Raw genomic sequence first — 25,281 nt, forward strand, 5'->3', positions numbered from 1 at the left:
GAACCTCACACTTGCTAGGCAGGTAATCTACCACTTGAATTATACCTCCAGCCCCCTTTTTGTGTGTCAGTCCTGGGGCTTGAACTCAGAGCTACACTCTGAGCTTTTGTGCTCAAGGCTAGCATTCTACTTATTGAGCCATACTTCCACTTCTAGCTTTTTAGTCGTTAATTGGAGATGAGTCTCATGGACTTCTGCCTGAGCTGGTAAATCAAAGCGTCTTGAGTAGCTAGAATTACAGGCATGATTCTCCGGTGCCTGGCTACACTTAGTATTCTTGACTTAGTCAAAAATTGTAGAAGAATTGGACCTTATAGCTGACTGTATACAATTCTGAATCTAAATGTTGCTGTAAAAACTTCCCTGCTGAGCTCTAACTTCACTAGTGGATAAATAAAAATCAACGGTTTGTAAGTTTCTTTGTCATTTAGCACTAGTATAACAATCTTAATGAGCAAGGAAAATACTACATTTGATTGGCTTGTAATTAGATTTTTTTCCTTATTTACATTTAAATTATAAATAGAAGAGAAAAAAGTTGTAACAAATTAAAGAAAACAAAACAAAACAGAGCAAGAAAAGACAACTCTTTGTATTAGTTTCATGTCCTTACCAGTGCACACAGAAGGTCAACTGCTTCCAAGATCAGTTCCTGATGGCCAATGCGGCTGACGCCAAGATCTTCTAGCTCCTGATGTGTAATGCGAAGTAGCTGGTCTCCACTGATCTTCTCTCGCTCAAAATTCTTAATATACTGCTGCAAACAGTCATCAAGACCTACAAAATAAAAAAGTATGGAAGATTAGAATGGAAAAAATATCCAGTTTATCTGAACAAACTGGTGGGCAGGAAGTGTTCATTCCTACCATGTAACCAGTTAGTCCATTTTGACTTTCCATCAGTCCAATCATCTATTTTTTCTTATTCTATGTGTGGGCTACAGCCAGGAAATTGCCATTATATTCCTAGTTGTTAGGATTTTATTTGAATTTTTCTCAGCAATTACTGAAAATCCTTACCTTGCTTTTCAGCAGTTCTTTCTGCAAAATAAATGATCAGAACGGTGGATCATAAAGTATGCTAGCAGGCAGTTTTCTCTGCTTCCAGAGTTAACTGCATCACATTTCTTCTTTAACCCCATTTCTGATATAAGACTAACTAATCTACATTCCTGTACTGTATTCTTGAACTTAACTTTAATTCAATAATTAAACAATTACAACTTCTCTTTGTTTTAATCAATTCCTATCCAGTAACTTCTACTACCTTCAAACCTCTGATATCTTTAAAAAAAAAAAACACAAAAAAACCTTCAAACAAAGCATTTCTTCAGTTGTTTCCAACTTGTGTTCGCCATCTGTCATCAGACCTAAGCCCCTAACTTTTGTTTGCCTAAAATGTACTCTTTGATCCATTATCATTTGAATTTTACCGAACTCCAGAAGTAGATATTCACATTAAATTTTATATTCTCGAAACTATCATTTTCAAAATTACTCATGGAAGTTCACAAATGATTGGGCAAGTTATAGACTGAGTAAACTTTGACTAATAAGAAATGGCCTGGCACCAATGATATAAGACTAATGAGATCAACTTTCCAGGACTTGGGGGTAAGGAATACCAAGTAATTGAAACTAAGTGGTATTGATTATATCATGAAGGGATACACAAGATTATAAGAGCAATACCCTAGCTAAAACTATGAGGGGGTAGAAATGATAAGCAAGTAGCATGAATGGAAATCAGGTTAGGACAAATGTGCCAAATGAGCAGTCATGTAAGACAGTTACTGTACAATCATCAAGAATTTTCTCTCTTAAGTCAGTCTTAAAGAAGCCCAGTTCCTGACAAAATCTAGTATTAGGCCACACATTTTCTTAATGTATTCCCAAACTTCCTTAAAATAACTTGAGTTACTTTGTGGTTTCTTAACACTATTATTTTTTGTTCTACTCTCTATCATTATGTGCCTATTGTTGAGGGCTGAAATTATATCATTGTCTATAGACATGAAGGTCACCAGTGATAGTCAAGAGAATTGTTTTGCCAATGATGGCAATAAGCCAGCATTACATGAGTTGAAAAGTTTTCAAAGTAGTCTTGTTATACAAAAGAAAGCAGTAAGACTACATTGGAAATATACAACATTGAGAGTTTGTTTTTCTTTCTTTAAAATGTTAGGCAAGACTCAGAAAAATTTATGCATAGATAAGAACCATTTATTATTATTGGAAAGAAAGGAAAGAAGAATATGGGTATAGAGGCATCTATATTATGCCTATAAAAAGATGATGGACTCTCTAATGACTTGAGGTCTACTGAATAAACAAATGTAGGCTAGTACCATTAGAAGTGTGTACTAAATACTTCACACTCAATACTAATTATAGTGCCTCAGAATAAAACAGAAGTCTTAGTACTTTGGTTCTTTTAATTTTTTTGTGTCAGTGCTGATGCTTGAACTCAGGTCTTTGTGCTCTTGCTCAGCTTTTTTTTCCCTCACAGCTGGTGGTCTACTGCTTGAGCCAAAATAGGAGTTTTATTGGAAAGGAAAAAAATCTGAGGTTAGTAACAATGGAAAGATGGGAAGACCATATGTCAGATACTGCTCAGAATGATGAATGTATAATAGCGAATATAGCACAGTCCTTAAGAAAAGTGCTAGATTCCAAGATATGTACAAAAAATGATCATTATAATTTGATGTATTAAGGAAAGTAGTCATGGATGAAAAATAGATGAAATTGTCTAGGAAATATATGTAGTCAAAGAGATAATGGACCACAAAACTTGAAGGATGGCCACAAAAAAGGTCATCTAAATATAACAACAAATATGGAGGACAAAGGAACAGAGTGTTAAGATCGTTATGATAGACAAGTTTTTTATTGTAAATATGATGTACAGAGGGGTTACAGTTACATAAGTCAGGTAATGAGTACGTTTCTTTTTGAACAGTGGACAGACAAATTTTAAATGCAGCCCAATACTTCAATGAAATAATGACTAAGACTTTGAACACTGAAGAGATTGTCAATGAGTTTAGCCATAGTAATATCAGAATGATGTGAATAAAAGCTAGATATATATGGGACCAGGGTAGTAAAGACTATGTGCATAGAATATACTTTCAGATTATATAGTGTTGTTTAGAACAGAGTACATAGGGAGGTGTCAAATAAGGTCAAGGGGGCTATTATTATACAAATTTTAGATGTAAAGAAACTAAGACTTGATGAAATTAGGTAATCCTCTAAATGCACACAGTAACTGACTAGAAAACAATGGCTAAATCCTAGTCCCAGAGGAGTTGAAATATTATCTTTTTTGATAACATCAGACCATTTAAAGACTGAAAAACATGACTATCCCTTTAATAAAGTGGATTATACTTTTGCAAAAAGAAAAGAGTAACTGGAGATATAAAAATAAAAATTTTAATATGAAGAGATAATAATGTAGGATATGGGCTAATAAAAATACTTTTCAACCTCAGATGAAAGAAAAAAATATTTGAATTTACTAAGAACAAAGCCCAATTAGTATATTCTAATGAAATTTGGTGGAGAGTACTCAATTGTTACTTGGTCTGAAGCTGCAGTAAAATGGGTTAAAGGAAAAATCTTCAAATAGTTTTTTAGTTAACACTGAAACCAGTAAAATACACGCTGACCTGAGAAACTTTTCTTTATGCTCTCCAATGCCATATTTTACAGTTGTCCTCTTACAAATAAGCAGTTTTTCTATGACAAACAATACACAATTTAATTTCACAAGGATTCCAAATAGAACCAAACAAAACAGAAAAGGGTCAGACAATTTTCTTGTAGGTTTGTTCTCACTTACTCTGTCCTGATTTATTTTAGAAAAGACAAAACTTTAAATAATTTTCTCTTGTTTCCATATAGCAGAATTGATATTACTGTGCAACAGTAATAATGTCCATTTATTATGTGTGTTCATTTTGGGCCAATCACTAAAAATATGCACTTCACACATATTTTCCCATTTAATAATTAAAATACTATTATGAATTATGTATCTTGATTTTGAAGATAGGAAAACTGAAATTTAGGGAACATATAGAGGATTCCACAGCTTATAAATGGTGAGGCAAGGACTAATGCCAAGTTTATTTGACTCTAAATCTCTGACCCTAACATGATACTGAATTAGTACTGAAGGAGAATTTGAAAAGATTGTTTACAAGCCTTTAGACTGGTCATCTGGACTGTACCAAAAAGTCGTTTTCAAAATTAATTTTCAGCTGCTATTCAGTGACTGACACCTGAAATCCTAGGTACTCAAGTGGCTGAAACCTAAAGGATCCCAGTCCAAAGAAGCCCAAGGAGAAAAGTCTGTGAGACCTCATCTTAAGTTAATGATGAAAATGCGGAACTGAAGTGATAGAGTGACAATTATGAGCAAGCAAGCAGAACAAGAGTGCCTATAATAAGGGAATTTGACCAAATGAGAAAGATTAAAGGTAGGCTTTCCAGGAAAAGTGTAGAAATAATTGAGGCCTAGAGATGAGTGGGAGTCAACAAGACAAAGAGGAAAGTATTAGGTACTGGAAATAATGAAGACCCATGAGTTGGAGACAAGATGGAGAATATGAGACAGTGGAAGGAGTTTAGGCCAGCATATGATTAAAGGTTGTTTAGACCTGTATTATGAAAAACTCTTTGCCTTCAACATATAGAATGGTGACTTGTAGCAACTTCCAGCATAGCACCTTCTCTTGGCTATATTTTTCAACTTTGCCTGTTGAAGCATACAGCTTTGCCAAACGTCTTTTCTTTGACCATTTAATTTCTCTGGGCTGGCTGTTGCAATGCTCTTTAATACTTTCCTAGTAAGGTAAGAGAAAGATCTATAAGCATAACCTATTTTGTACATTTGTTAGACCTATACTCATGGTCTATTAACCCAGTTTCAGTAACACAGCGGCAAAAATTGCCTTTTGATGTTACATTCAAACATTTTTAGCTTGAACATACAGAACTCACTAGTCCAGGTTCCAGTAACTTCGATGAAAGAAAACTCTAGAGTACAATTAACTGCAGAAACAAATGGCCCATCCACTATTAAGCCTGATCTTAATTCCTCTACTATGATCCTTCCTTTATGGACAAATCTTAGCTACTACACTGTTCACACTATTTGAAGCCTTCTCCACTGTTACGCAAAAGTATTATCATACTACAAAAGAATATCAACTGTTGTGATCCTCTCATAAGAACAGCCACCTTAAAAAAAAAAAAAAAGAACAGCCACCTTTGGTCTCACTCTGTATGAATGCCTACAGATCTGTATAATTTATCATGTCCTAGTGTATTTTTCCCTTTTACTATCCAGTGTTTTTACTTGTAGATTTATAGGCACATTCTAGTTACTGCAAATGAAGGAAACTATGCAATTTATGTGTCTTTGAGTCTGGCTTACTTTGCTTAACATAAGTTTTCCCACGTCTTTCTATTTCTTTACAAATAGTACTATATTTTTCTTTCTGGTGAATGAGTAGAATTCTATTATGGTATGAGTGTGTGTGTGTGCGTGTGTATATATCACATTTTATTAATCCATAAGTCCACCAAGGAACATCTGAGTTGATTCCATGTCTTGGATATGGTAATGCTGCAATGAACATGGTTGTGCTGGTAGCTTTAGTGTGGTCTTATTTGTGCATCTGATCCTATAAAATATTTATTGAAATGAACTCCAGGGAATGGAAACAAGAGGTTTATTTTTCTTTGTTGCTGTTTTTGAAATTTAATTTTATACTCAAGTTGATGTACAGAGAGGTTAAAGTTACATACATAAGGTAGACCAAACTTGTTTTCTTTTCCTTTTGTCTTGTTTGTTAATTTACTGTCTTTGGGAGATTAAGGGAGGAGACAGAAATGGTGAGACAAAGGGTAAACAAATGCAGCAGTGATAGTAGACACTATGTTGAAAATGAACTATACCACTTGTGGGTGGAGACATGAGGGAAAAACTGGGAGAAAGCAAGGGGAGGGATGACATTATCTGACTTTTGTAACTATAATCCCTCTGTACATCACCTTTACAATAACAAATTAAAAAAGAAATATCAGCATTATTGAGTATATAATAATTTCACAAGGAGTAAACTTTTTAATATTTTATCATTTTTATGACTGAGAACTGGCTCTAAATTATTAAGCCCAATTTAATTTTTAGTAAACATTTATTTTGCATTTAATCATTAGACCATCAGTTATACTGAACACTAAAATTAAAACAAAGCTATGAGTGTGAGCCTTCAATCAGATGTAAGAGTTTATTATCTTAATTAAAAAAACCTTAAATTTACCATGCAGCTAGTTCTGATATGGTTCCTAAAAATGGAGATATTCAATTTTATATTCATTTGCTTCTTATATCAGAATCAATATATAATATCATACAACTAATGGCAAAATAATTCCTATTAAACTAATATATAAATCCTCCTTAAAATAGGAATAGACAATTTAAAAAACCTTATTTTTCTCCCCAAAGTCTATAAGGTAACTTTAAAATAATTAAAATAGTGTGCCTGGGCCCTGTCCCTGAGCTTTTGTTTTCAAGGCTAGCTCTCTACCACTTAGGCCACAGCTTCACTCCTGGCTTTTTGATGGCTGACTACACCTAAGTATCTCTCAGGTTCCTTGGCTTGAGCTGGCTTTGAACTGTGATCTTAAGATTTCAGTCTCCTGAGTAGCTAGGATTATAGGTGTGAGCCACCAGTGTCTAGTTCTCTCCCTCTCTCTTTCCCCCCCCTCTCTCCCTCCCTCCCTCCCTTCCTCGCTTCCTCCTTCCCTCTTCCCTCTCACATTTTTAACCTGTTCAAAGTACTCTCATGTATGTTACCGTATTTTTGTTTTTTAATCTTCAAGTATTTGTTCAAAGGGGCTTTAATGTAACATGTCAGTTTAAGAGTAAAATGCATCTTGAACACTGTCACCCCTGCCCATTGTTTCTTTATTTTTATGTATATACAAAACATGTAGGGATAAAAATATACTTTAGATTCTGATTTGGTTGGTCTAGGGAGGGTTTAAGATTTTGTATTTATAGCATATTCTAAAATAGCAAGGGACATTAGCAAATCAAAGATTGACTAATGCAAAAAAGAACTGTCTTTTTTGCAAAAAAAAGTGATAAGGTCATTATCGAATAGGAAAATAATGATTTTTATAAACACATATGTATATACACACATAGATATGTTTAGGGTTATATATTTAAATATGTAGCCATTTTGTTATTCAAGTCACCATGCCCAATTAAGAAGTGTGTAATGACATCCAAGAATCAACAAGTATTTTTGATGAATTTATAGACAATAAAGAAACAAATTTCTCATGTTGTAAGCTAAACAAATTGTTGAAAGAGAAAAAAACTACTCCATGCTAATTGTAATTATGCTTATTCAAATAAATCCTTAATTGTATGTTTTAAGAATATTTACAAAACTTCCCAATTTTACAAAAAGTAAAGACTGAGGAGAATTTCACCAGCCTAAATGAGCAATAATTAGTCTCACCCAACACAATACTGTTAGTATCAATTATAAGAGTACAGTGGAAGTTCTTCAAAAACAAAGGAAAGAAAGCACAAACAAAACAAATTCATGTTATTTATCATCAAGCCTTTCTCAAAAGGCTCCAAAAATAGGTCTTCTAATATTTCTTATAGTTCTTTTCTGCTCAGTAAAATTCTCCATTATGACAGCATTCTATTACAATTAAGGTCTGCTAAAGAATCAAAGCTAAAGATGTGAGAGAATAATTATTCCCTTGGTTCTCTCTGGGTGCAAAATCATTTCAAGTGGGTTGGAATAATAAATGCCTGAAAAATAAGAAAGGAATGAAGAAAAAAGTTCTACAGAGATGCCTTACCTAATACTGTGTTGAAGAAACAAGTCAACAGTTGCATTTCTTTTTTTAATTGTATAAGCACTGATTTCCAAAGAGGCAGGATTGCTTCTTTAGTCACAAATTAACTGCTATAACATTTGTTTCATAGCAGGTTGCAGTTGCTTGCCAAAAATTTAAAATTAACTTTTAGATGTCATTTGCAAAGTCCAAGTCCTAATTTACTACTACATTCATATTGGCAACCAAACAGTTAATGGAGCTAAATGTTCTTATAATTCTCCTGATTGAATTACTGCTCAAAGCCTCGTTGGGCATACATAAGTTTGCTCAGGTCTCAGAATTTAAAAACTATTTGACACGATTCCATATGTAAGGCAGTGAGTCCATTGCTTATCCAACTTCTTACGTATGAAACTGTAACCCCTCTGTATATCACTTTGACAATAAGGAAATGGAGAAAAAAAACTATTGACACAAATGTAGTTTCTAAGGTAACTAAGTAATGTAAGCAATCCACTTTTCCAGGAAAGGAAACTAAGCAAGAAAGGGGAAAGAAATGTTGAGGAGGTTAGGGAAAGGGCAAAGACATAATACATGTAATGATTTTATATTTTGTAAAGTACTACTCAAACTACTAAGCTTGGCCCAACAAGGGTGCATTCACTCCTCCACCTATGAGACTTTAGTCACTGCCTCAAAACAGCTGTGCAAACAATCTTATAGCAAGCTTTCATTTCAATTGAATCCCAAATTTCTCCATTGGTGAAGTTCAATCAAAAGACACAGAGGGATGAAAGATTTGCATACATAGAAATATAACTGCCTGCTACAGAGGCTTATACTCAAGTTAGCTATAAATGGAGTTGTGAAAGCAATGGAAAATTAATCAAGAATGACAATGAATATCTATAAACTAAGAGATATTTTCTGTACTGCTTTCCATTGTTATAAATACAGGCAGAAAAGTAAAACTTTGTAAAAGCTACCAAAAATACTAGCAAAAAGTACTAAATTAGTGTGCATGAGAAAGATTAATTTTGTCTTCCTAATTTTATAGTTGAATTGATCTGCTCTTTCTCCAAAGGCAAAATTTCATGATAGGTTTTATAATTTTTATTTTTGAGGTGCTAGGATTGAACCCAGGATTCTATCAAACCCTTTACCACTGAGCTAAATCATCAGCCTTTGTGGTACTTTAAATAGTGAGCTATTGAATTCAAGGTATTTTTCCAGAAATACAATTTTTTTCTAAGGAATTTACAATGAATAAGAACTTTCCATTTCAAGATAAAAAATAAAGAAATATATCAAAATATGTAACAATGCAAGAAAACCTGTAATTACTTTTTATTGTCATCAGTCACCCAGGAAACATGTTCTCTTGAGTTATACTATAGAAAATGAAAAGTCTTTTAAGAAGAGTGTGATTCATTCAATGATGAGAAAGGTGACTTTAAGTTCCTGTTAAAAGTTTTATACACTTCTGGTTCTGAACAAGGCACTCTAATCCTGACTTCCTAGTGCTATAATCCATTAAATGAAAAGAATTCAAAATGGAACCTTCCATTTCTATTCAAAACTGAGTAATATCCTCCTAGGGAAAAATATATATGTATACACACATATCTAACTTCATCACTTATAATAATTCAAAATCTTCTTAAAAAGGTTAAAATAGCAATCAAAATTGTTTCTGCTTAATAAGAGGGGACTAATTTGTGGGGCAGCAGTTGTTCATAATCCTATGAGAACACAATTAGAAAAAAGGAAGAAACTATTTTCCAATATAAATAGTACATTCAAGGTTAACTAAGCCACGTTTAGGCAGTTAACTAATACCCAAATGAGGTACATTACTTCTATAAGATGTATTTTCTTTTTTCCCCTCAAATTTGTAGTAGCTCTAAAGAGTATATTAACAATAATTTTATATTTTTTCCAAATGTCTTACAAGGCTGAAGTTTATTTTACAAATAACACAGTTCAAATCTATATTCCAAAACTAAAGCCTCTGAAAAAGTCTATCAAATGGGACTAGAGTTGCTACTCTCTGAAATCTAATGGTCACAAATTCATGAACAGTTATAAGAACAAATCAATGAAACTTCAGTTTGTGGTTCTCAGACCCTGTAGATATTAACTTAAGAAGGGAAAAAGCATTTTTTTTGTTCTATAAAACAATAGATCCTGTGCTAGATTATTAAGATAAAAATTTCCCCCTTTATGTTTGTAGAGTGAAGGTGAACTGTGATTTGGCAATATATCCCATACATATTTCGAAATCCATAGCAAATTGTATTTTAAATTCACAATGTCTACAAATTGTAGAGAAGATACTGACTTTTATCCCTTTTATTGTCTATATACCAAACAAGATTCTGGAACCTTAATGGAAGAATCATAATGGAAGACTCTAATCCAGGTGGGAGTGGTCCAGTGGTCCTACACTTACCAGTTCTTTATTCTTAGAGACTTAGTTTAAGAAATTTCAGAAGGGTACAAAAAATTACTCCCTGGACCTGTGTTCAAGCCCCAGGACTGGCAAAAAAATAAGGTTCTTAGCAAAAAAAAAAATGAAAAGCTATTTTTGTGTTGGAAGGGGCTGAAATAAGCAATAGGGAAGCAGTAAGAAGAAATTGTGAAAAATGAAAGGATGAAATTGGAAAAGTAATGGAATGGGCCCAAATGAAAGAATGAACTGGCATTCTTCTGAGATCACATAAAAAGAACTTTAAGTATAATTAATCAGCAAGATTACAAGACTATCTCAAGCAGTACTTGGAAATCTTAAGAAGGTGAGAATATGTAAAACGGTACTTATAGCTAGGGATTTCTGAGGATGATCAAATGGTAGTCAAGGAATTGAGGAACTTTGTGAGTGGTAGTAAGATCATACATATATACACCAATGCTGGTTCTATCAAGTATGCTTTTTATATTCTATGGAAAAAAATTAAGTAATTTCAAGCATTGCTTAAGATAGTTATTAATGTCCAATGAAATACAAGTAAAGAAGTAACTTGCAGTACACTAAAATATTTACAGTGTTCTCAGATAGGCAAAGATGTTTTCATTAAATACCTAAGAATAACCTTCACCAAAGAAGTGAAAGACCTCTTTGAGGAGAATTTTAAAAGCTTGAAAAATGAAATTACGTCAGAACTAAGGAAATGGAAAAACCTCCCATGCTCCTGGATTGGGAGGATTAATATAATCAAAATGGCAATATTGCCAAAGGCTATTTACAAATTCAATGCAATACCCATTAATATCCCAACACCATTTTTTAATGAAATAGAGGAAGCAATCCAGAAATTCATATGGAACAATAAAAGACCTAGGATAGCAAAAACAATCCTAAGCAGAAAGAACAGTGCTGGAGGAATTACAATACCCAACTTCAAGCTGTATTATAAAGCTATGGTAATAAAAACAGCTTGGTATTGGCACCGGAACAGACCTGAAGACCAATGGAACAGAACTAAAGACCCAGAAATGAACCCACAGAACTACGCCTACTTAATCTTTGATAAAGGAGCTAAAACAATAGTTTGGAAGAAAGATAGCCTCTTTAACAAATGGTGCTGGCAAAACTGGCTCAACACATGCAACAAACTAAAACTAGATCCTTATATATCACCCTGCACCAAAATCAATTCCAAATGGATTAAAGACCTCGAAATCAAAACAGACACCCGAAAACACTAAAGGAAGGAGTAGGAGAAATACTTGCGCTCCTTGGTGCAGAATGGAACTTCCTTAACAATGACCCAGAAAGGCTACAAATCAAAGAAAGGTTGGACAAATGGGACTGCATCAAACTGCAGAGCTTCTGCAGGGCAAAGGACATAGCTCGCAAGATAAACAGAAAGCCCACAGACTGGGAGAAGATCTTTACTGGCCATTCAACAGACAAAGGCCTCATCTCTAAAATATATGCAGAACTAAAAAAATTACCTTCTTCCAAAACAAAACCGCAAAGAACCAATAGCCCCCTCATCAAGTGGGCTAAAGACTTACAAAGAGACTTCTCTGATGATGAAGAGACATATGAAAAAGTGCTCTACATCACTGGCCATAAAAGAAATGCAAATCAAAACAACATTGAGATTCCATTTCACCCCTGTAAAAATGTCCTATATCAAGAAAACTAACAATAACAATTGTTGGAGGGGATGTGGCCAAAACGGAACCCTACTTCATTGTTGGTGGGAATGTAAACTGGTTCAGCCACTCTGGCAAGCAGTATGGAGATTCCTCAGAAGGCTAAATATAGAACTCCCCTATGACCCAGCAGCCCCACTTTTGGGTATCTATCCAAAAGACCACAAACAAAATCACAGTAATGCCACCAGCACAACAATGTTCATCGCAGCACAATTTGTCATAGCGAGAATCTGGAACCAACCCAGATGCCCCTCAGTAGACGAATGGATCAGGAAAATGTGGTACATATACACAATGGAATTTTATTCCTCTATCAGAAAGAATGACATTGCCCCATTTGTAAGGAAATGGAAGGACTTGGAAAAAATTATACTAAGTGAAGTGAGCCAGACCCAAAGAAACATGGACTCTATGGTCTCCCTTATTGGGAATAATTAGTACAGGTTTAGGCAAGTCATAGCAGAGCATCACAAGAGCCCAATAACTCTACCCTTAAGTGAAATGAACTCCATGTTATGGAAACGACTGTTATATCACAGTTGGAACTACTTTCAACGTCCCATCTGTATCTGTAGCTTCTATTATTGATGATGTTCTTGTATCACCTTCCAGTGGTTGTACCTACACTATCTCTGTAATCTTATCTGAGTATATTGGTAACCGTGTATACTGGTATTAGAAGTAGGAAATTGAAAGGGAATACCAAAATTGAGAGACACAGGGTAAAAAAAGACAAACAACTACAAAAGCAATACTTGCAAAACTGTTTGGTGTAAGTGAACTGAACACCTCAGGGGGGGAAAGGGAAAGTGGGAGGAGGGAGGGGGGTATGAGGGACAAGGTAACAAACAGTACAAGAAATGTATCCAATGCCTAATGTATGAAACTGTAACCTCTCTGTACATCAGTTTGATAATAAAAATTTGAAAGAAAAAAGTTCATATCCCCAAACTTAACCATGAAGATTTAAACCTTCTAAACAGACCCATATCCAGTATTGAAATAGAAACGGCAATAAATGATCTCCCTTCCAAGAAAAGCCCAGGTCCAGACGGATTCACTGCAGAATTCTACAAGGCCTTCAAAACAGAACTCACACCAATATTTCTCAAACTCTTCAATGAAATTGAAAGAGAACGTTCAGTACCAGACTCATTCTATGAAGCCAGTATAACCCTCATCCCAAAACCAGGCAGGGACCCAGGAACTTCTTAAAGAATAGAGGAACTGCTTTCAATTTCCCAATGATTTGGTAACAAAAATGTCAATCATAATAGTGTTTATAAATAAACTGATACCATTTCAACATAGAATTGTACTTTGTATAGCTAGAATTACATTGTAATAAACATCATAAAGTAAGTTAACTTATAAACATATAAATTTATATATTTATGTATATATATTTATATGTTATACATTTATATATCAAATGTAAAAAAATCAACCTCTGTATATTTTTTCTTTGTAGAAAACATGAAAAAGCCCATGATGATGGTGCATACTTATAATATTCAGGAGGCTGAGCTCTGAGGATCAGAGTTCAAAGCCAGTCCAGACAGAAAAATGTGGGAAATACTCATCCTCAATTAACCAGTAAAAAGCCGGAAGTAGGGCTGTGGCTCAAGTCATAGAACATCAGCCTTGAATGCAAGCACAAAGCAATAGCATAAGGACATGTGTTCAAGGCCCAGTAAAAGCACACAAAAAAGAAAAATATGAAGAAAATCCTTGAGCCTCAGAAACTATAAATGATCACTTCCTTAAGCTAACTTTTCCAAACCAGGTATTCAGATTTGTATAAATATGAGATACTTATTTCTTAATCATCAAGCTTGATAAAATATAAGCATTAATATATTGTTTTAAAAACGTATCAAACATATAAATATATTTAGAACAATTCAGGCTCATCATGATTAATAGTAAAATTCAAGTAGTATTCTCACCTAAAGGTTAAAAATATTTACATTGAGCTGGGTACTGGTGGCTCATGCCAGTAATTTTAGCTACTCAGGAAGCTGAGATCTGAGGATTACAGTTTAAAGCCAACGCAGGCAGGAAAGTCCATGAGATTCTTTCTCTAATTAACCACCAAAAACTAAGTTGGAATTAGAGCTGTGGCTTAAGTGGTGGACCGCTAGCTTTGAGCACAAAAGCTCAGTGCTTAGGGCTAAGTTCAAAACCCAAGACTGGCACAAAAAAAGAATATTTACAACGAAGAATAGTTTAGAAAATGCTGAGAGACAGAGAAGAAAGGGCTAGGGATATTAGAAAAAATATCACCAATGGACAGTATTAAACTATTTGGAAAATTCAAGAAAATTAACCTAAAACTATTAGATGAAAATGAAATTTTCCTCAGGTGGCCAAACACATACCACATACATACATACAAACAAACACACACACACACACACACACACACACACATATCATAACTTGCCTATACAAAGAAAAGTTAACCAGAAAATGGGATGAAAACTCCCATTCCTAATAGGAATAAAAACAGTAAGCTATCCAGATAAAACCCCAATAAGGAACAATAATTTTTTAAAGTGGCCAAGTTTCCCTGAAGGACATAAAAGAAATCTTAATAAATAAAGGATGAAAAACCCCAATGATATATAGATACTATTTACTATAAATTAAATTCAATGTTAAGCTGCCATGCAGAAGGCGTCACTGTGATGGCAAATTCCCATATGAGATTTAAAGCTTGCAAATCTCAATGCATTAACACAACAAATATAAAAAAACAATAAAAAACAACAAAGTTACATGATTCCTACAAAAGTAAAAAGACAATTCACAAAAGCAAATTCTAATGATAGAAAAGTGAATGAAATTCCAAAGAATTCAAAAGAACCATTTTAAGAATATCAACAGAATAAAAAAATACAAATCACTGAATGATTAAAAAGAGAATCCCATTAAACAGTTGACTGTAATAAGGAAAGACAATGAGGGATATGAAAGAGGACTTCGTGGAAAAGTCTGAAAAAGATTACAATTTTATCAAGGAAAAGCTCAATAACTCAGACAGAAAAACTCACTTGAGTCAGGTGTTCATGCCTGTAATCCCAGCTATTCAGGAGGCTGAGATGGGAGGGTCACAGTTCCAAGCCAGTCCAAGAAGGAAAGTCGATGAGACTCTATTTCCAATTAACCTCCAGAAAACGGGAAGTGGAGTTGTGGCTCAAAGTGTTGGAACACTAGCATGGAGCAAAAATACTTAGGGACAGTACCCAGGCCCTGAGGTCAAGCCCCAGGAAAGACAAAACTACAACAAATAAAAATCCCTCACTTGAAAGCCCCATCAATGGCCTGAATCAAGGGGAAAGGACAGAACTGGACTTGCACAATAGATAAAGTAGATCACTGAGAAAAAAATAAAAAAATAAAATAAGAAAGCAAAAATATATGAGACCTCTGGGACACTAGTAATAGATCATCAATATAGAAGAAGAGGTACAAGCTATAGAAATAGAAGATATATTCAATAAAATAATGGCAGAAAAATATGGTGAAACACTTTATATACATATAAATGTATAAAAGTGGAACAATTTGTTAAAAATGAAATACCTTGTACAATTAATTGATGCTAATAAAAATGGAAACATACTGGAAACAACATAATCATCTTTATTTCGATGGTATTTAATAATCAACTAGACACCTACTAAGATCAACTACAGGACCATAGACATTTGTGTACTTTTATGATAGTATCAAGATCACAGAAAATATGTAATACATATTTACATACTAAAAATTTTTATATTTTATTTTTTAATTCAATAGATTGTAAAGCTGTTGTAGGGTTTCTTTCTTTATTTTTTTCTTATTTATTGTCAAAGTGATGTACAGAGAGGTTACAGTTTCACATGTTAGGCCTTGGGTACATTTCTTGTACTGTTTGTTACCTCCTCCATGGGGTTTCTTTAAATTTCCTATAATAAATATTTCTTAGGAGGAGGGGAAAATGAGAGAGGAGGTAACAAGTTGGATAAGAAATGTACTCACTGCCTTACATATGAATCTGTAACCTTTCTGTACCACACTTTGACAATAAAGCAAAAAAGTTTAATTAAATAAATAAATATTTCGTCCATACAAAATATGTGTATGGTGAAGAATCACCAGTTAACTCTTTTGTTCTATAACTCAACTTTCAGGCACAGTAGAATTTAATAATTTCTGTCTTGTCAACATGGAATCTGAGTTATATTTAATATGTTACACTTAGATAAGTAAATAATTAAGTTCATATAAAAATTTAGAAATTGAACTGCCAAGGTATATGAACATATTTTTCAATAAGGAATGAGTTAATTCTTTAAATAAAAAGTAACAGTATTAAGAATTTATAACTTGTATAGTGGTGGTTGAACAAGAATAAATGTACCTGGTGATAGGACTGACAAGGCGATCACATCTGCAAAATGAGGGGGGAAATCTACTATACCTATATATATATATATGTATGTATATATACATATATACACATACATACATGCATAAATACATACATAACACAATGCTTAAATCTTGGATTTTGTAGTGCATTTGTGGCTTAACTTTCTATATTTAGATCTCTAATACACTTGAGCACTCTAATCTACTTGGAGGCTATTCTTATGTGTGATGTGAAGTATGGATGACTGTATTTTTAAAACTTCAATAAAGTACATGTATTACTTTTTCCCAAATTTTGTGTACAAAACAGACCACTTTTACCATCATGAAATCCTACTTATCTCCAGTAATTTAAGGTGTCATTTGTATCATATAACATTTCTGTTAGTACTAGGGCCTAGTTATTCTATTCATTCAACATATTGTTTTTATTATAGAGGATTTATAATGTTTTAATGTCTATTAAAACTATTCTTTCTATATTCCATGTTTTACCATGTGTTCTTGGTAATAAGTGTAACTTCATCTTAAGCATAAGAATCCAATAGAATCTTTATCTCTAAACACAATTAAGATTATAAGCAAAGCACAAAAATTTAAATTATGTAAAATATCACAATTTCATTGTTTACTTTTAGCATAAATACTTAAAAGCTAACTAAATATATATTTGTTTCATGTTCATGCTACCTGGGTTGTTGCAAATCTCCAGCCCCACCATTAAACCAAAAATAAAAATCAGGAACAAATATCAATGTTTTTTTTTCAGTTCTTCACTCCATAGGATGTTTTGGTTTTAATATAATATCATAATTTGAATTTAAACACACAAATTAGTTTAAAAACACAACTATGACTTCAAAGCAATTGTTCTTATACAACACATAGATTTCAATTTTTAGACTTTTAAAAATTATTTTTCTCTGATATTTAGACATTTGAGAGATATTTCAGCTACACTGTGTTCCAGTTTACCATTTGTCATGGAACATGAAGAGCCCAAGTGGCTGCCAATGATGTGAACTTTTCCTACTGGCTCTGAAAGTATGACTCAGTGCTGTCCTGAGGTGACCATACTTCTTACGATGGTAGGAAATTTGCTATTAGCCCATCTTTAACAGCAGCTATTAAAAATGTGCATAATGAGATGGTTTGTTCTCAAGTGAAGAAGTTACATAATTTTGCTTTTATTAAAGAATAATAAATCTTGAAAACGACCTAAAAATTAAAATACAAAAATTCCTAAAAGACAGTAAATATTATTAGAATAGATGTTTAAAACAGAAATAGAATACTGTTTCAGGTAAAAAAAATATCTTCCATTTTCAACTAGTTTTGTGTACTTGATAGCACACATAATAAAACAGACCTACAAAAAATTAAAGTTGAAAAAATAGTTTAATATATTTGTTTCTAAAAAGTACAAGAAATGTACCCAAGGCCTAACGTATGAAACTGTAACCCCTCTGCACATCAATTTGGCAATAAAAAAAATACAAAGAAAAAGATTAAATATATATATATTTGTTTCTATTTTGTTAAATTTATTTATGTCACTCTCTTTAGAAACCACACATTTACTTTAAAACATTTACCAGAAGCTGGGAGTGGTAGCTCATGGCTGTAATCCTAGAAAGTTGGCAGGTGAAAATCTGGTGGATCATGGTTCTAGTCTAGCTCGGGCAGAATGTTTACAAGACCTCATATCAACTAATAGCTGGGTATGGTGGCATGTGCCTTGTCATCTTGCACTGTGGGAGGCTGAGATCAGGAAGATTGCAGCTTCACATCAGTCTAAGCATATACACACACAACAAAATGTTTACAAGGCCCCCTCCCAACAGAAAAGGCTGGACATAGTGGCATGCACATGTCATACCAGCCACAGTGGAGAACCTAAACGGAATTCAAGAAGGCCTCTAAAAAAGTGGTATCTTACTGAAAAAATAACCAGAGCTTTTATATAATAGGTTCTTTATTATACTAGTTTTGCTACTGTAAAGAGTATACAGAGCTGGGAGTATGGCTCAAACCCTGTCTAACATGTGCTATGCCATGATTCCAAACCTCAGTACTGACAAAAAGTAGTAACAATGACCAGAAATCACCATGGCCACTTAACTTACATACCCTAATAAATGTATGATAAATGTAGATATCACACTGTCAGAATCTCAGTATTGAATAAGTATAATGGAAACCTGTTCTTCCAATTGTTGGGGCTCTAATACTAAGACATGGAAAAGTTGGATAAAAACAGGAACAAGAAAAGTATAAGTTTTGCAAAATCCATTCCACAGAAGGAACCAATATCCAAGACAGAGTTTTCAAAAGCAAGACATCCTGTAAGTAAGCTCTCTAAACAAATTTTATAATAATTCTACAGTCTTGATGTTCCTAATATACGTTTAGATGTAGTAAAGATAGCTATTTGTTTTGAAACACCATATTATCCAGTGATACCACTCCTAGGTATATACTCAAAGGAATAAAAGTCTGTATACAATAGAGATACTTGCATTTTCATCTTTATTGTAACACAATACATAATATTCAAATTACGGAATCAGCCTAGCTGACCATAAATATATGAATAAATAAAATGTAATGTAGCATATACTTAGCCCCAAAGACGAATGGAGTCATGTCATTTTCAGGAAAATGGATAGAACTATTAAATAAAATAGGCCAAATTCGGAAAAATATTACATATTTCTCTCAAATGGCTCATGACTATAACCTGGCTACTCAAGAGGCTGAGATCTCAGGATAGCGATTCAAAAAAACAAAAAAAAAAAAGGAAAGTCTGTGATCCTCTTATCTTTAATAAACTACTCAGAAAAAGCCAGAAGTGGTGCGGTAGCTCAAGTGATAAAGTGCTAGCGTTGAGCACAAAAGGACTCAGGGACAGTGGCCAGGCCCTGAATTCAAGCCCCAGGATCAGAAAAAAAAAATCGTGATATTTTTTAAAGACATGAAAGTCGGAGACTATTTGTGTAGAAAAGGGACAAGTGAGTAGGGGGACAAAAAAAGATAGTGGGGGCATCAATATGATAAAGGTACATTATTTGCATGCATGAAACACCATAATGAAACCCATTATTTTGTACAATGTATGTAATTAAAATAAAATGGATACAAATAATTTAAAAGTATTAAAAGTTAAGGACTTACTTATTCTAATAGATTAACTCCAGGAGTATTTTTAGGTTGCTTAAATAATATAGATAAATAGTAGTTAAATTAAAAAACTATGGTACAGATTAGCTTCTCCTACAGATATATTTTAATAATTAACACAAATTTATTTTGTAAAGTGAATTACAATGAATTATTCAGTACAATAAAGTAAAGATTCAGCTCTAAATGGACCTCACAAGATGCTGTGCATGAAGATTTGTGTTCAATCCTGTTGTGCTGCCCTACACTAGCAATAGCAAAGCTTTAGAAAATGAGATTTCAAATCTTTGAGTCATAGCACACAGAGATTAGAGACCATTGGGAAAAGTTTCTCTGGCAGTTAATAGCATTTTAACTCTCTATGGATAGCATTTGACATTATCAGAATCTTAATTCAATTATGATGAGATGAAATCTAAAGTAAACATTCTTAATAAGGGGATTATTCTATGAAGTAGGCTTGTTGTATGTGTTAATCAAGATGGTTTCTAGCTTTGACACCAGTGATCAAAGAATTCATTATTTTTGGTTCCTAACAGAGATATCCTTATAATAATGATTAAGTCTATGCAAGACCATACTTCCGAGTTTTCATTTATTGGGTTGTCAACCTAATTTTCCCATTAGAAGTATTTGTGAGTGTTAGCACGCTCTTAATTTCTCTGGACTCGGTTCCTTACATGTAATATGATGGCATAGGACAAGGAGATCTCTAAACAATCTTTCTAGCTCTTATTTTCTATAAATTTATCTAATACAGACTGAACAGAGAATAGAGTGTGAGTATGCAGGGAAGCTAAGCATGATCTCTTATTTTAAAGTTACAACTGATTTTTAAATAACGATGTGTCTCAATAAGGGACAGAAGAAGTGCATTTGAATTGGTTTGCAAAATTAAATATGACTAAAAACCATTTTGTTAAAAAGTGTGCAAAAATAATTATACTTTATCTAAAAATCTAAGGGATATACTTATCTGAACAGAGATGAAAGAAAAAGGAAAAGATATATGGCTTATTATCTTAGGAACTTCCCAGAGAAAATCTGTAATGGAAACTGGCACTAGTGGCTTAGACCTGGGGGATTCAGATCCAGCCAAATCTATGCCACAGCAAATTTATGTAAAGCTCATCTAACTTGTGCTCAGCATTTAACTACTGGACAAAACAAAATAAAGCAAAAGAAATTCAGAACACACAATTGTCACTAGAGGTCACTAAAGTAGGTGTAAATAAAATTAAGAATGCTCGTCATGGAATGTTTCTAAAACAGAGGAATATAATTAATTAAGAAACTTAGATTCATGGAATATTAGAATTTTAAAAGAAAGCACATGATGTAACATTTTTCATAGGAAAATAATAAGACATGCAAATCATGTGCCTTCAGAAACTCTTATAAAAATAGAGCTGTCTTTCTAGGCATGATGGCAAATGCCTAGAATCTCTTGAAAAGTTGAGACAGGAAGATTGTGAGTTTCAGGCCAGCCATGCCTACATAGTGAGACCCTATCTCAAAAAAAAAGCAAATGGGGAAAACCCAGTAAAATGTCTCAACAGCACAATCTCTTGTTCTTAAAGGTATTTACTAATTTGAAACTTACATGGTTTTAAAAACTGAGTTATGAACGGTTCCGGGCCAAACACTTCCTGTAAGAAAACCCAAAATGTCTTCACATTTTGAGTGAAAGTAAAAAAACCTGGTATAATCTTATTTAGAATCCTAGAAATATAAAAAAGCTTGAAGAATCAACAATAACAACAAAATCACAGTGAACAATAAAATTTCGCAATAGCATTAAAGGCAACATGGTTATACTGCTATTCTGACATTTTTTGCCAGTCCTGGGGCTTGGACTCAGGGCCTGAGCACTGTCCCTGGCTTCTTTTTGCTCAACACTAGCGCTCTACCACAGCGCCACTTCCGGCCTTTTCTGTTTATGTAGTGCTGAGGAATCGAACCCAGGGCTTCATGCATGCAAGGTAAGCACTCTACTGGTAGGCCATATTCCCAGCCCCTGCTATTCTGATTTTAAAAGACTTAATACATTTCTACATTTGGAAATGCATCTAACTAAACTACATGTGAGGTGACATCATTTACACGAGATGTTCTGTTGTTGGGAATACAAGATCATTCTAAGGAAAACTCAAATGGAGGTCAAATGTAAGAAAGAAAAAACAAAGTGCTGGTGATATTAAAAATTAAAATCCAGCATAGAAGCTTTGGAAAAAGCATGCTTTCCAGCAACTATTCTGTACAACATGGGAACTAATTTACAGTCTTACTGCTTCTCAATTGTTCTCAATCCAAATACCACTTATGTCATATGACTGAGAAAAGGCATTGTTTTGCAAGTGATTCTTTATTGTTTTCAGTGATCCAAGCTCACATGAATTGATTCATTTGTTTCCTACAATTGAGTTCTCCCATGAAAGTCCATGCATTCTGTCACTTGAATGGAGCTGTAGGACTCATAAGTGCCTATCATCTATCATCTTCATTGCACAGATCCAATGTTTAACAATCATTTTGATCACTAAGGATACAACCTGTGATGATAAAACACATACATGCTAAAATTCTGCCAAAGTCAGGAACAGGAGATTTCAATGATCATGAACTTTTTAAAAAATAATGCTGAGAAGCACCAAGGAACCACAATATATAGATTCTACCACTGAGATGAGGCCTAAACCGATTCATACTTAGCCATGGGTGGCAGAGATATTGACAACAATTTCTTAGGACCTTTGTATTGAGGTTTTGTAGGAAAAGTACGATATATCAACTTTAATCATTAGGCTGAAGTAGTTAAGGAATATTGTGATTCAAATAGGCAAAATAAAATTTGGAGAGAAATGCTCCAACAAGGCTATTAGAGGAAGAAGTAGCTACATAGATAAAAGTGAGTAGGAAACAAAGGGTTCTCAAGAGGGATCCAGACATCTGAAATCCATACAAGAAACATTTCACAATCAATATAATCTTCTTTGCATGCCAGAGCTTAAGGGAAACATATGTGATCTATATCCAGTAATTTATTTCTAAGTTGGAATACTTAAAAATGTATTCCTCTGAATTTTCCATGAAGCACATTTTTATTTCTTCCAAGATAAAGCAACCATGACTTAATCAACTTCACTGAACAACTTCAGTTAATCCCTAATATGAAAAAGTGTCTAAGTCTACTTTTTACCATCTTCCTTTCAAAAGTCAAGCAAATCACACCATTTGCCTTTAACATCAAGTCTTTAACTATTACAAGATTGTTTATACTACTGAAAAAACTAATCACTGAAAGTTTTTATCATTTTATAAAAATTATTACTGGAAAGTTTTGAAAACAACTTCAAACAATGTTTTGTCTACTTAGAGCAAAATTCTTTTTAAATACTGGAGAACTTGGAAAGTTAAACTATCTTTTCCAGCACACTACATTCAAAGGCTTTTTTTTCCAAACCTTTGATAGTTAATCTATAATCTACAAGGTTGTTTTTGAAGGTTTAAGTACAAAGCATTCTTACCTTACTAAAACAGAAAGTATTTAAACAAAACAAGCCTTCCTTCATTCTTTTGCGCATAGCTATGTACAAAAGTAGAGACATTCACAAAGATCTCATTAATGCATAGTTAGTGTGGTATTCACAGGGCATAAAGTCCGAAAAAGACATTAGCAGCAAGTCAAGAAGACAAGTCTAAGATATCCATGCCAACATCAAAGAACACCATACTTTTATAGAGGTAGATTAATAACAAGAAAGTCAAGTAAGTTGAAACAGTGACAATTACATTTCAATTTAGTGGCAAGGAAGAAGTATCCAGTTATTGCATCAAGTTCTTAGTTATTATTATGGTTTGCTTTAAAAAAATTTCACACCAGTAAACTAGAAAACAAGAAAGAACCTAACTAAAAGGGTAGAAGAATTGAGTGCAAGTAGAAAAGTTTGTCTATTGTAAAATTCAATGTAATTTCTTGGAACTTATAGGATGTCTTAAATTTCAGCCATCCTCATAATCCAAACTCAGTTACTAAACACACCCAACAGACGGTGTTATACTTAATGATAAGAAGAAAAACATTGTCCCAATTAAAGAGAAATAACCAGAAAAAGAAACATCTTTCCGATATATCCAGTTTCAGCACATCAGTCCTAGATAAATATATGCCCTAAGTAAATATATGTGCATTTTTATAGACACAGTTATATTTATACAGCTGAAAATCAATTATTATAAACCACAACATTTATTTGCTCAAATATGTTCATGCCTTGTTTAACATTCCTGCCCAGAGTGTCTGCAGAAACAGAAATTATAATTAGAACAAGTGCTGGAAATCAGGCTTTGTTAACAAGGTTTAGAATAGCACACTCTTCTGTCCAAGAGTTTAACTGCAAATTGGTTAACATTGAGGTAAAATAAGCAGATGGTGCTAGTTTTTGGCATTTTATTATTAATGCATCCAAAGGGGCAAGTCAAAGTTATTTAGATATACGACTTTGATTATTTGGTATTACCAAAATTTAACATATATTAAACTATAATATTTTAAACTTAAATTAACATTTTATTTCAGTATAGTTTTAAGATCTACAGAGAATCTGTAAGATTGGTATTGAGAGTTCCTTCTTATGTATACATCACCCATATTTCCCTAGTATTAAGGAAGTCTCATATTTATATGGTACATGTCATAACTAAGGAGCCAGAATTGGTAAACTGTTAACTACATGCCTTATTTGGATTTCATTAGGTTTTTTTTCTAATACACATTTTCTTTTCCAGTATACAATCCAAGATACTATAGTCTAGGCTTCTAGCCTATCTTTTTTCATTTTTGATCATCTTAACAAATTTGAGGATTATTGGACAGGTTAAAATGCCCTTAAATTTGGACTTTTCTAATGTTCTTGTTTTCTTTGAAGCAAGTCACTAAGCAAAACCACAATCACGATATGGGAATGTAAGGAACATCTCCTTGATGAGGAGGAGAATATGTGACATAATTTATTTGGAATTATCTGTAGTGGAAACTTGCCTGTTACTTATGCAGTCATTTTTTACATCAATATAAAATCATGACTATTCTTTCATAAAAATAAAATGGTGTAAAATTCTTTCATAAAAAATATAACACATTGGGTTAACATCAGGTACTACTTTATTTTATTCTTCAAATTTGGTGGGACTTGAACAGGCTTGACACACTCTTAGTGTTGTTGTATATTCTGAGTGCTTCCAGGGATCATCTTATTTGTTCCAACTCTGGAATCTGCCATTTCTCCAAAAAGCCATGGATTTTCCCAAATGCATTTTAAATACTCAACAGGCACTAGTAGGATGACAAATCAAATGGTCCTATCTTATTACTACTTCTCTTAATATTCATTTCTTTTTAATTCCAGCATCTTCAATTATATTTCTATTTTCTTATACATAGCATACGGAATGGCATCTGATTTTATTGGTCAGTTAAACCTATATATGTTCATATAAGTAGGTAGAATGTCAATTATTTTCTTTTCATACAGTCATACTGAGCATCTACATTTAGTAACCCATTTTATTTAATTATTAACCACTTTGTTTCTTATTATAGGAAGAATATTTTTTTTGTGAT

General features: G+C 33.3%; 1 protein-coding gene across 5 annotated transcripts in view; it reads right to left on the reverse strand.

Annotated features, from left to right (window-relative positions):
* Positions 1–25,281, reverse strand: part of Cnksr2 (connector enhancer of kinase suppressor of Ras 2) — a 215,770-nt gene that overhangs the window by 179,839 nt on the left and 10,650 nt on the right. For all 5 annotated transcript variants that reach the window (XM_048336590.1, XM_048336588.1, XM_048336591.1 and 2 more), the window contains exon 2: positions 614–777. In XM_048336590.1, coding sequence (XP_048192547.1) covers positions 614–777 — 164 coding nt within the window. The remainder of the gene's footprint in view (positions 1–613; positions 778–25,281) is intronic.

The sequence above is a fragment of the Perognathus longimembris genome, chromosome 28 (assembly GCF_023159225.1).
Source record: "Perognathus longimembris pacificus isolate PPM17 chromosome 28, ASM2315922v1, whole genome shotgun sequence".
In the NCBI taxonomy this organism is placed as follows: domain Eukaryota; kingdom Metazoa; phylum Chordata; class Mammalia; order Rodentia; family Heteromyidae; genus Perognathus; species Perognathus longimembris.